Source organism: Gossypium hirsutum, chromosome A06 (assembly GCF_007990345.1).
Source record: "Gossypium hirsutum isolate 1008001.06 chromosome A06, Gossypium_hirsutum_v2.1, whole genome shotgun sequence".
Classification (NCBI taxonomy): domain Eukaryota; kingdom Viridiplantae; phylum Streptophyta; class Magnoliopsida; order Malvales; family Malvaceae; genus Gossypium; species Gossypium hirsutum.
This window is the reverse complement of record NC_053429.1, coordinates 127,747,339-127,761,182: the sequence shown is the minus strand read 5'-3', so window position 1 is coordinate 127,761,182 and position 13,844 is coordinate 127,747,339. Positions and strand designations below refer to the sequence as shown.

General features: G+C 28.7%; 1 protein-coding gene and 1 non-coding gene across 2 annotated transcripts; one reads left to right on the top strand and one right to left on the bottom strand.

Moving 5' to 3' along the window:
* The first annotated feature begins 5,094 nt into the window (after positions 1-5,094).
* Positions 5,095-5,168, top strand: TRNAV-CAC (transfer RNA valine (anticodon CAC)). Its single transcript has one exon. It is a non-coding gene; the product is annotated as a tRNA-Val (tRNA).
* Positions 5,169-6,001: 833 nt separating this feature from the next.
* On the bottom strand, positions 6,002-8,619 carry LOC121230910 (uncharacterized). Its single transcript, XM_041116458.1, has 5 exons — positions 8,116-8,619; positions 7,809-7,973; positions 7,570-7,675; positions 6,633-6,846; positions 6,002-6,545 (listed from the first exon to the last, which is right to left on the bottom strand). Exons 1-5 carry the CDS (start codon positions 8,143-8,145, stop codon positions 6,464-6,466), a joined length of 597 nt encoding a protein of 198 aa, XP_040972392.1. The 5' UTR covers positions 8,146-8,619; the 3' UTR covers positions 6,002-6,463.
* Positions 8,620-13,844: the final 5,225 nt, after the last annotated feature.

Below are 13,844 nucleotides of genomic sequence, written 5' to 3'. Positions count from 1 at the left end.
GAAAAAAAAGTGGTGGGTCAATATTTTTAAAAGTTTGATATTGATGTGAAAAAATATAATTAAGGAATTGAAATGTCAAGACTAAATATATAGTATGATCGGACATAATCATGGGCAAGTTAGGCCAGTTTAAAAATTAAAAGAGTTTGGGAAAAAATATAGGTTCGAATAATGAACTTGGACAAAAAAAGGCCCGCCTTTTAAATGAGTCAAGCATTGGGTAAGCTTTTTTGGCCCAAGCTCGGCCCAAATTTACAAAAAAAAAAATCTGTTGCTTTTTGTTGTGTTGGAGTCATTTTGTTATTATATTGCTACTATTTTAAAGATATTTGCTTGTTAAGTTGCATCTATCTTAATGTTATTTAAATATTAATATTTTCTTAATTTATTTTTAATTTGTTGGGAAAAATTTATTTTAATGTTTTTAGTGTATTTGATGTATTTTAATACGAGCAGGTTAGGCTCGGATTGTAGCATTTTTATCCATGTTGAACTTAGACAAAATTTTAGACCTATTTTCGAATTAAGTCTAAAAAACGAACCTAAAATTCTATTGAAGCTAGCCCAAATCCGGCCCAACTGACCCATGATCACCTCTAATAATGATTCAAAAGTTGGGTTTTTTCCATTTTAAACCCTAAAAATTTCATTTTTCTTATTTTGGTTTAGGGTTACTAAATTGTGATTTTAACCAAAACCCCAACATATTTTTATGCTCTACATCTTTGAGTAGGTGGTAGACACTTTCTCCATGTGAGCCTATGCACATTCAATCCTATTTTTAGCATATTTTAATGTGTATGGATCTAAAAGATAAAGTAGTAAAATTAAACCCCCTTTACTTTTTATATTTTGCTTTTAAAACCATATTTTAATGATGTTTTAATAAAGAAGCTATTTATTTGGTCAACTATAAGTGGCATTTTTGTAAAATTCCAGATTTAATTTCAATATTTGAAAAAAAAAATTGAAATATAAATATATTTTTTAGTTTGGTTAAAATCTATCATAAGTCCTTATATTATTCAAAATTTTGGAATTTAATTATTGTACTTTTATTTCTAGAAATTTAGTCTCTCTGCTTTTTAAATTTTAGAGTTCAGGTCCAACTAGTGGCACTGTTAGATATTATTTTGTTAAATTCAAGTTCGTTACAATGTCATTTTTTAATTACATCACTACCTAGTGAGTTTAACCTAAAAAATTTAACAATATTAACAACTTAACTTGAATTTTGAAATATGAAAAGTAGAGGGACTAACTCTTAGAAATAAAAAGTACAGGACTAAATTCCAAATTTATGAAGAGTACAAAGACCTACGATAAATTTTAACAGTCTAATTTTGTATTAAAAATTAAGCTAAGTTATGCTCTTGGTGTACTTCATTGTTAAATCTATAATTTTTAGTCATTTTATTGTTAAATATCTAATGATATACTAAAATTGTCAATTTTTTATTGATAAAATAATAAAATTAATCCTCAATACTTACAATTTTAATCAATTTAATCTCGATTTTAAAAAATTCTTCTTTTTTTCAACTCGAATACCTTTTAAGTAGACAGTCACTGAGCTGCATATTGAAAACAAGGATTATGATATTTAGGCATACATTTGGTTTTGGGTTGCAATAAAACAAATGCTTTTCGTAGGCTAGTTGATAAGTAGTGGTGGAGCCAGTGGCTAGCAAGCACCCATCTAGAAACTTTTTATAATTTATAAAATTTTAAATTAATAGTAGTAAAATTATGCTTTAGCCCCTCAAAATTGATAATATTTTGATTTAATCCTTTAAAAATTATAAAGATATAAACTATTAAAATGATAAAATTATATTTTTACCATTGTAAAAATATACAGTTTCTAGCTCCACCACTGCAAATAGTTCTTTATGCAACCATTACCCACTTATGCTACATGATTATTCTTGATGCTATTGTAAGAGCTATGTGCAAGTTCTTATGGTTAGATTGTAGTGAAGAGAGCTATGTTGGCATGAGACACTATGCTCATGCACATGCCAAAGAGGATCGGAGTTTTAGGGTTTCGAGATGTTGAACTTTTTAACTTGACACTGTTTGGTAGACAACAGGGGCGAATTTAGAAGTGAAACAGGGAGGGGTTTTAACCTCCCCTTAAATGGAAATATTGTAATTTAATCCCTAATAAATGATAAAATTGTACATTAATCCAAAAAATTAAAAAAAAATTACTTTTATTTTACTTTAATCTTAAAAAAATATATAATTTAATTTATGGCCCACTAAAAAAATTTGTGGAAGGGCTCCACCAACAAGCATCAATAAATGAAGATTTGAAAACAATCTCTGGTCTCAATGCATGCCAAATAGAAACGTAGCCCACCCTTAATAATTTTATTATATTTATATTATAAATGTTTTGTAGCTATCAGTCATACATTTATCTCTCATTACCTATGTATGGTTCTTATTCATCCTTACATGTTGACCGAACAATCGATATTGCTCTCAATAATTAAAGGTATTGTACTCGGCTTCTTTGAAATAATAAATTTAACATTGATACTTACAACCTTAGTTAATTTGATCTTAATTTTAAAAAATTCAATAAATTTAACCTTTAATGTGTTTATATTTTTTTTAATTTGATCCTGATTTTAAAATTTTTAAAATAATTATAAAAAATTCAAAAAAATTTATTTTCAAAAGTGTAAAAAAAAAAAATTAACTGTCCATTTGAATTAATTGAACTTGAGGTATTGATTTGGAGAGTAACAAAAAAATAAATTGACCCGTGAACCAATACGAATTAATTGAATCGGGTTAAGATAAATGGTTAACAGGTGATTGAAACAAATTTTATAAAATTTTTTTAATTTATTTAAAATTTTTAACAATTTATTTAATTTAAACCGATGAAATTGAAATTTAATGATTTGATCGATTCAACCACAAATATGATTCTAAAAACATTGTAGAAAACCATTTTCAAAAACTCTAAACCTTAAACAAAAATCTTGAAGTGTTAATAGGGAATTTTGTTTGTAAGAGAAGTAGGAAATTGTTGTACGATGATTTTAGTGCAATGGCTAAGTTTTGAATCAAGGATGGTGTGCTAGATCATTCCTTAACCATGTAGTTGGCGGTTCAATCCTTGTTCATGGAAATGGAGCACGTCTCATTACTAGTTGTTTACCTCTTCGGAAAATACCTACGGGGAAAAAACTTGTCATTACTATTAACGGTAAATATCCTATTTAAGAGGTTGTACGTATATTTTAGTGCACTCAATAATGGGTTTAGGCAACCTTGTAGATCTATGTTCTTGTTTTTTTGAAGGGTCTTTTAAGGTGAAATCTTAGCTATTATTGTTTTAGAGGTTGAAAACAAGGAAATATGATATGGGTTTTGGAAAACCTTCAAATTGATTCTCATCTAAGACATGGTTAGGAATTCACTTTGATGAGTAGGATAGTTTAATAAAAATTTATAAATCTAATATGTAATAATTTTACTCAAAGATATTAGTATGTACCAGTATTAGTATAAAAATAATATATCCTCTGATACGATATTGACAACATTGTAACGAACAGTCTAAAGAAGTCAAATATAGTTGCTGATGCTTGAATCTGGCATGGTGGAGATAATGGTGTAGTTGGATAGTTCACCCCGTTAAGCACAAGACGGAGAGCCACCATGGGAGCTATTCAGGTGAAGGTGATATTTAAGTTGGGTAAGAAGGTTGAAGGAGGAGAGAGAGAAGAAGAATAAGAAGATAAGGGATCCCTTTTCTAATCAGAGTTGGGGACTTTTACATTCTTAGCTACAATCTCGAGGTATCACGTGTCACATCCCTATTAGTGGGTCAAGGGTAATTAGTCAAATGGTCTATCGCCATAAGTCTAAATAAGATGGTGATTAAACATGATTTCAATTAATTCATATGTGACGTGACAAATGATATTAAAAATGACAGTTAATGAATGAGATTCACTGTACGAGCAGCAAACATCAATGAACATTGAAAATATTTTCTTTTTGTCTCATTGCATGTGAAAAGAACCAATAGTCTACCCTTATTAATTTCTTATATTCTGTATCTATCATTGATACATTTATTTCTCTTTATCGATCATATCTTAAATTACTTCTAGAATTGGTCTATGAATGGTTCTTGTCCATCCTTTTGCTATCTTTTTTTTTCTTTTTTCCACTTAATTTATCATAGAGACTCGATTTAAAAAATAATTTGTGTGTTAGTGTGAGTCAATTCGTCTCACGTTTTACATGATTTTAGTGGCAAAGTCAAAAATATTTTTTAGAAGGATCGAAATTAAGTTAGATGTTTTTATAAGAGCTAAAATGCAATTTCACTATTGTATTATTAAATATCTTTATAATTTTTAAATGACTAAATCAAAAGTTTATCATTTTTGAAGAAAAAAAAGTGTAATTTTACCATGTACTAACTTATAATTTTATACATTTTAGAAAGTAAAAATTACAATTTTCCCCTATTAAATGATGGCCAGAGCCCTGTCTGCCCCCTTGGCACCACCCTCCACGACTTTTAAGCATACTTTTAAAGAGAATATATATGTCTAATTGTTATGAATTTCTATATTTTTTTATGTTAATAGTTCATTATATGTAAATTTGATATATTTATGTATTTATATAATTTTCATGTTATATCGTGTTTTAATTATTTCACGTTGTTATGTATTTAATACAGAGGTACAACTATATCAGTTTAGTTACTACTTCATCAAACCATGAAAAAATAATTACAATACATAACACCAATCGAGAATATATTTGGTTAAGATTAATGACTTAACATATACAACAAAAACATGTATATTAATCGAAAGGAAATAAGACGAAACATATATATTTCACTGAATTTTTTTCACATATAATTATCAGAAGAATGATAATATAAATATTCAAAAAAATTGCTCAAATGATAAATCAATTTCACAAAAACATTAACTACATCAAAATTTTATTTTAAATATTTTTTTATGATTATTTAATTACATCTCTATATTCAATTTGCTTTTATTTTTATCTTTATAGTTGTAGATGGAAAAGCCACCATTAATCGTCTGGGTGGTGTAGTTGGTTATCACGCTAGTTTCACACACTAGAGGTCCCCGGTTCGAACCCGGGCTCAGACATGCATATTTTTGTTTCTTTTTCCTTTGCCCATCCTTAGTATTTAGCTTCATACTCTGGTTTGAGTGTTGCGGTAAAGCCCTTTTTTAACAAAACACCAAATCTTGAGTTGATTAGCATCTAGGTTTGAGTTATATCATATACAATTGCGATATTTTAGTCATATTATATATCTAATAGTATATATGAAATTTTAACTAAATTCTTACTCGTATTTTTATTTATTAGTGATTACGCTAGTTTAATTTTATTTTGTAGTTGGTCAAATTCATATTTGCTCTTGAAATACAAGTATAGTTATCCAACTATCATAAGCAGACCTAATTATGGGTCGGATCACTCTTCCAGGCTTGAAGATTCGGTCGAAAAGTGAGAGGATTTGAATAAAGATATAGATTCAAAGAATGGGCTTGAACAAAAAATAAGGTTTATTTTCTAAACAGGTCGAGCTTCATGTAAAATTTTTGTTTGGGCTCGACCCGAATAAACTATTTTGTTACTGGTTTACTGCCATGTCGCTATTACGTTGCTAATATTTTATTGTTATTGTTTAGATATTGTCTAACAATTTGTTTTATTGTCAATTTTGCTACTATAATTAATACGAGCAAACCAAAATCAGATTCAACATTTTTAAATTGGATAGAGTTTGAACAAAATTTTAGACCCATTTTTAAAAAAAAATAGGCCTAAAATTTTACATCGGGTCTAATAATCAATTATCATTTTAGACAAAAAAAAAATTTACAATTTAAACACGTCTCAGTGGAGATAAGGGTGGTTGACGGAGGAATGGCATGAAGGCAGAGAAGTAAAGGTTAAGAGTATCAGCAGATGGTATAAATCCTCCATTTCATATGTCAACTAAGGATACATAAACTATGAAGCACAAAAAAATATTAAAAACATATCATGTTCTTTTCATCTCTTACATACATACATACATACATGCATGCATACATACATACATACATACATACATACATACATTAAAAAGGGAAAATTCCATCTTTGTCACAATGAAGTATGTATTGTCCTCATCTCCAAAATTTTTCTCTAAGAGCCTAAAAAAAAGCTGGCAACTTCTTCTAGATTTGTTGCTACCTTTAATGCAATGGTTGATAATAAGCTTTTTACATTCCTCCTCCTTTTTTTTTTTCCTTTTTTTCTTCAAACGAGCCTCGTTATCAACCACTCGTGTTGGTTTCGATTTCGGTTTCTCGCCGTGTTGTATGTTATGTTGCGATGTATTGCTATTAGCAAATAAGTTGGTGGTGTGTATAGTTCCGACTATGAGCTAATCGAAACCATTCTCGTCTCCGTCGGTTTTGCCGATTGACAATGTGAAATATATCAACAAAATCGTTCCCATACTCGACCTGTTGGAAAACCCGGCAAAGTTTTGGTTTCAATAAATTGAAGTTGTTGAAATAGAAATTGTACATGATAGGTTTTGGAAAACTTACAAGGTGGCAAAGAGAAAGAGAATCCTCTTGGGATCGAGTACCCATGGGGAAGAAGACCGTCGGGAATTGCTTCTCCGTAGTAGACTGAATCTGCTGTCAGGGGGAGCTTTGATATTGCCGGTTGTAATGGTGATCTGATGATGAACTTGTGGATTGTTGGTCCGATCGGTAGACCCTACAGAGACCGTTGTTGGCTTTTCAACCGTGTTAGACCCTACCAGAGAAGTTGCAATCCGATCACTCGACGCCAAATCGAAGAAAATAGTTAAAACTATGGAGACTAAAAGGCAATTTTTACCACAAAAAGTTGCAAGAAAACATTGAAAACATGAATCAAAGACAAAGAACATCAATGAAAAGGACAATAGCTTACTAAACACCAAGCACCAGCATTACTTAAATTCAGGTACCCCTAAATACGGTAAAAATACCATGAAAGCCCCTGTATTAGAAATCAGATTAAATTTTGCCCCTTCTACTCAAAAAATGAGCAAAATAGTCCTTATATGTAAGAACAAGGATTAATTCTCATCCGTAGAGATGGATGGAATTTTTATCTGGACAATGCAATCCGACTGTACAATAGCCTCCATGATACTTTTACCCCCTAAATACTTATATTGCTCCAGTTCTTCATTTAGTTCGGAGTACATGTTTTCGACACATATTCGACGGAAAACGGGCTAGGAAATATAGCCGGAAAAAACCCAATCCGGCAAAAAGGCTTAATTCTGAGTAACTTAGCTAAATACTACCTAAGAGCTACCCTATTGTTAACAAGTTAGATTTAAACGATTCAAGGAATTTAACTAGGAAACTGATAACATAGCCAAAATTTCCCCTTTTTTTTTAATTTTCTGGGAAAATTTTACTGGGAAAAGTTAAAAAAAACCCAGCAAATGGTAACACCTAAGCAATTAATGCTAAAAGTTTGTACCTTTAGGTGAAGTGGCAACAAAAGAGTCTTTATCATTAGAATTTGTACAATTTGAAGTTATAATCTTCTTGTCCCCTCTCATAGACCCTTTACGAGAAAGGCTTTTCTGCAAATTATTTAAAAAAAAAAAACTGAAATTTTCCCACATGCATGAACAGTGTTATTGAGTTGTAAACACGTGTAATTCAGAAATACAGTTTTGAAAATTTTCCCAGAAAAAAGAAAGAAAGTAAACTTACTGTGATTCTTGGGTTTTGATTGATTTCTTTATTGAGTCCTCCATGAGAGAAACTATCCATGTCGATAACAAAGCTATCAGGTTTATCAGCTGTGTATTGAAACCCACTTATATGATCCGAAACTGAGATTTTTTGTGTTGAAATCTCATTGGAAGATGCCAAATCCTATCCCCAAATTCGAAGATAAATTTTTTTCAAGGATTTATATTAGAAATGAAACGATTGATTATGATGATGAAAACAAAAATCTATTGAACAGTAAATAAGCGGGAAAAAAATGAAGAAAACCCAGAGAAATTATACTTACCAACTTGGGATTTTCCGTCAAGTCCAACATTTTCTCGGGAAAATGAAACGAAGAGGTGAAATCAAGACTTTATAGAGCGTCAACGATTGCGTATCCAATTGGGCAACTCTTTAAATCAAAATTTCAAAACCACTTGATTGGTAGATAAAACGAAAGAAAGAAAAACAGAGACACCCTTTAAAATGGTGAAGAAAATCTTCCAAACAGGAATAAAATATTTTCTTATAAACCAAACAAATCTCGTGATTTATACACAAAAGAACAAAGACTGATGCCTTTTTAAAATCAAAATCTTGTATTTGGGTATAAAGGTTGAAGCTTTAACTGATATATGTTGCAGAGAGATTTAAAAAAAAAACACATAAAAATCAATGAAGGAAGGAAATTTGAAATGGGAATTTGGTTAAGACGAAGGGGAAAAAATGTGATCAAATACATGCAAATGCAGGATGTAGGATTTGGAATTGTGGAGGCTTTTTATATGATGGGTTGTTTAATGAGTTGGTATACTCTTAATAGGAAATTTTAATTTATAAATAGAAATTTGTGAAAATTTTAGATTTTTATTGATGTAGATTATTGCTAATAATAGGAAAAAATATTTGTACTTCAAGCAATTGTAGTGACTTCTAAATAAGTAGGATTGCTCGACTGGTATGTTTATTGTTGTCAATGCAGTAGGAGGAGATACGTTTGAGTACGTTGAAGATAAATTGATGTATTTATTTTTTTAAATTTATAGGATTGAATCAAGATTAAAGTTTTACGTATACATTTGAACACAATCGAAGTTTCATGTGTATAATTGTACCAAATTAAAGTTTATGTATTAAATTGTACATTGAATCAAAGTTCATATATAAGTTTGAGATTTCTCCCTTGTATTTTCTTTCATTGTGTTTATTTCTATATAGTTAAAGTAAAGGGTAAATTACACCATTAGTCACTAAATTATGGGTAAGTTTTCGTTTTGGTCACTTAATTTGTCATTATACTATTTAAAAGTTTTTATTTAAATCGCTGGGTTGTTAAAATCGATGTTATATGACTTTCTTTGTTCACACTAACTGTATTAATCGAAAACTTTTTTTCCATCATAGTGGCTTAAATAAAAACTTTTGAATAGTTCACTGACTTAAATAAAAATATCCGAATAGTTCAATGACCAATTTGTAACATTTTTAGTTAAGTGACCAAAATGAAAACTTGTCCATAATTTAGTGACTAAAACCCTAAACTTACCCAAGATTTAATATTTAAAATTTAGTGACAATGATTGATTATTTAATATATAAATTATAAATATAATTTTTTTTATAAAAGATGACAAAATTAGACCTGAGGCTTTAGCCCACTCTATTCAACCAAACTTAAAAGCCTCTCTTCACGGGTATTATCAGTAGCATGAAATTGTAGAAAACTCAACAAGTAAGAAAGGATATAATCATAAACATGAGGGCTTGCTTGAAATAAGGTCCACTCAAACGAGCTGATGACTAATGAGTAATCTTATTAGCATTCCGACGAATCTAATAAAATAATAGATGTTGAAATAATGATCGCAAAAATCGAAAATTATCAATCAAAAGTAACTTAAAGATGTTGTGATTGTATGAGTTCAAAGCAAGGACCACCTTTAGAGAGCTTCTAGAAATCCATAACAAGTTAAAAAAGTCACTCAACTTCTAAAAGTATATAAAATTTGTAAAAATCTTGTAACTAAATTAAAATTAAAAAGGTAATATTTGATGAAGTTTTACGATTTATGTTTAAAGTTCATGACTATTTTTCTCAATAATGTTGGCTCCAAAACTCGAGCTTGTGCCTTTTATTGGGAATGTAATGTGCTTTACCATTGCACCCAACATTTGTTTATAGAATTAGGTTCAATATTAATAGTTCAAATTCCATCCCTATAAGTACGAAAATTGGAAAAAAATAATTCCTCTGTTTTAATTTATCATAATCTTATATTTTATGAAAATTCAGAAATTGATACGATTGAACAAAAATGGTTAGATTTTATCGTTAAATTATTGACTTAGAAATCAATCAGTTCAATAATTTATATGCAACGAATTATCAAAAAATTAATAGTTTAAGTTCATGTATTTACCAACAATTAGACCAATTTCTCAATTGTTATAAATTACCGTGACTAAATTTTGACAAAGTAAAAAAAAAATTATCAATTTTCATAAAATTAAAAATATATATCTAAATTATTTGAGTTCATAAAATAAACATAAATTTAAAAATATTAGACCAAATGCCTTAATTAAATTGGAGGTCTTGGGTCCTTAATTTTCTAGGTTCAAGTCTTATAATATGCAATTGTGATATGCGGGGCTCTAGTCTTACCATGCATGGGCAGAGGGAGGGGCAAGCAATGGCCTTAGTCCCCAAAATAGAAAATTCTCTACATAGCTCTTTAAATTTTGAGAAATCACAAATCAATATAACGGTGAAATTGCATTTTGGTCACTTAAATTTTTTTACTCATTTTAGGCTCCACTAAAACTTTCTTTTTTTTTTTACTTTGTCCCTATCACCATATGCGAATATCATGTGTGGGTTTTATTCAATTCTTTTCGATTTTTCATTCAATATATATATATGTATATACACCTAATGTTAGATTTCAACATCAACGAGTGTTGAATGCAATGGTAACGCACAGTATATTCTTAAAGGGAGACATAAGTTCAGATCTTAAAGACGATGTTATTGAAAAAAGCAGTCATGAACTCTGAATATAAACCGTAAAACGAAAATGAATAATGCCAAATAAAATGTTGGATTTAAATGAATCCAAATTATAGTTAGACAGGTATAGTGTGGGACCTGAAATTGTTAGTTGAAATGGCCATAGCATCTGCTGAAAGATTGAGTTAATTACACTATGCATGCATCAACAACATTAGCAATTGCGTGCCAAACTCAATTCCTTAAAGTAATTAAGTGGTGTGGTATTTTCTAAGATGATTAAGATATTGATGGCCATTCCCCCATGGGACTCTAAACGTCAATGTCGCACTAAGTTTCTGCTGGCTGACAATTTCCATATCATTCATCATTTTTTTTTTAATCATTGCATTAATTCAACCATAATTTTTTCTACCGATTGAGTTTTAACTTAATTGATATGAGTATTATTATTGATATAAGAGAGTTATGTTCAAGTGTGCTGAAGCACATTATCCTCCTATTTTTAGGTTAGGGAAGAGCTATGAGTAGTTATAAGCATTTTTTATAAAACAACAAATATATATTACATTACAACTAAATGGATCAAACATGGTAATTTAACATACTCGGTAATGTGTTAATTGATCTTACATTCCAATAATCTTATTAATAGAGGTAATCTTACACTTCATGAATAAAACACTTGTGCAATCAATTCCATTTGAGCATAAGATTTTGTCAATATTTTAAAGGGTAAAATGCAAAAAATGTCATTAAACTATTGTTTTCATTCTATTTTAATCACTAAATTATTGAATTTTTTTTTAAACTTTTCGAAATCAAGTATTTTAGTTGCCATTAAAATGAATAACGAAAAATTGATGTGAATTTTTTTATTGGTTTAATAACAAATTTAGTCCTCTAATGTTTACTCATTCTGTCAATTTAATCCTAAATATAAAATATTCAACAAAATCAATTCTCAATATTTAAAAAAAAATTATTTTGTAAATTAATATATTGAGAATGCCTTCAAGTACTGCATAATAATCATAAAATTAAGGAAACTGTGAGATAATTTAGGAAAAGAGTTGGTCCATAATGATTAATGGAACAGCACATGTGGTGGTGCCAACATTTGTGGCGGTGGAGAATGGATATGCTGCTGGTGGCTCATGTATTTTCCCATTATCATATAATTTAGGTGAACAATTACGCACATGAGCTTGTGCTTTGAGTTAAAAATAATGCTTAATTTAGCTAATTAAATCTTAAATTAGTATCTGTTGGACCGTATTAAATTTTAATGCTTCTTTATTTTAATACAAGGATTAATTATAAATTAAACTAAAAAAATAGTATTTGGTTTGAGTAGCAGATTTTACGTGAAAATTCTTTTTTGAAGAAGAAATTCACTAAGGTTAAAAAATTATTTTCTAATTAAAATCAAATAGTAAAAATATAGTTCTATACAGGTTCAACTTGTGCGATATAGTCCGTACTGATATAAAAGGTCATACAAACTCTAACACATATTTCGAGAGTTTAATTATAAATATATGTCCAAATAATAAAGAAATATAAAAAATTTCGAAATATAATAGAACAAAACTCATACGTAACAATCACATATACTCGATCGAGCAAAATGTACCATAAATCACTCAATAAAACAGTGCAAAGTTTTATTTTAATATAGGCACCGAAAAGAGGAAAAGAAGACGAAGGAGGTAACCTTCCTCATCTAATTAAAGGGACTTTGTGCTACTTATTAGCATATGGAATTTCATTGAATACATGTGGGATAATTTGTATTAGGTGTGAAACTTGTTCTTTTAAGACTTCTACCCTCCAATAGATCATGTTTGCAATATTTATGTTAGAGTTGAAAAACTAACCATAGAGAGAGAAAATATTGTTATGTATAGAGGAAAAGAATTATACCGTAAAATCTAAATCTGTTCGGGTTATTCGCTTAAGTTTAAAGATTTACTTGAAATTTGAAAGAATTTAGACAAAAGTATTAAACCCAAAAAAGGGTTTGCATAAAAAAGTATGCTTGCTTAAAATAAGGATAAATATCAAATTTATACATGAATTCTGATCTAATTTATAATTTGATATATGAGCTTTGATTTGGTACAATTATACGTATAAAACTTTAATTTTAATTCAATTGTACGCAATTTAAAGAAATCATGGGTACATACATTTATTTTCATAGTGGATTGATATAATTGTTTTTATATATAATATACCAACATAAAATAGTGTTAATTCGATAATATTGTTAGTAATTTTTAAAAAATTAAATTCAATCAAAATTTCATGTATAAAATCGAACAAAATCAAAATTCATATTTAATTTTTATCGTTTTATAATGTAAAAAAAAAAAGCCATTACAAGTAATAATTATATATTATTTGATGATTGAGGGTAGGTGAATTTACAAGTCAAATATAGTGGTCAATTAAATATGAAGTTGCTTTAAATAAACTACTTCTCTTTGTTTGGTTATAGTAATTGTGCATTGGCATTTTCTTTCATTTCATTTAACCTAACTTTGAATTTTGGGTTGTAATCTCATCTTATCTTATTATCAGAGCCGAATCTAGGGTGGCAGGCCCCAACTCCCCTAAAATGAAAAATTACTATTTAGACTCTTTAAAATTTTTTAAAATTTTAAATTAGTAAAGATAAAATTACATTCTGGTCCATTAAAATTATAAAAAAAATTGATTTAGTCCTTTAAAAATTATAAAGATATAAACTATAAAAAAATTAAAATTTCATTCGGGTCCCCCTAAAAAATTATTCTGGCTTTGCTTCAGCTTATTATTATTTGGTAAAATCCTGTTATTAGCATATATATTATGTGTAAGTTATAGATTTAATCGCTATACTTTAATTTGATTAATTTTAATTTTCATATTTTTTGAAATTTAAAATTTCAGCCTTAATCGTAATGGTAGCAGTTAAATTCGTTAGGTCAAATTCTGTATTATGCATAAGTTGTGGATTTAGTCTTTGCTTTCTAATT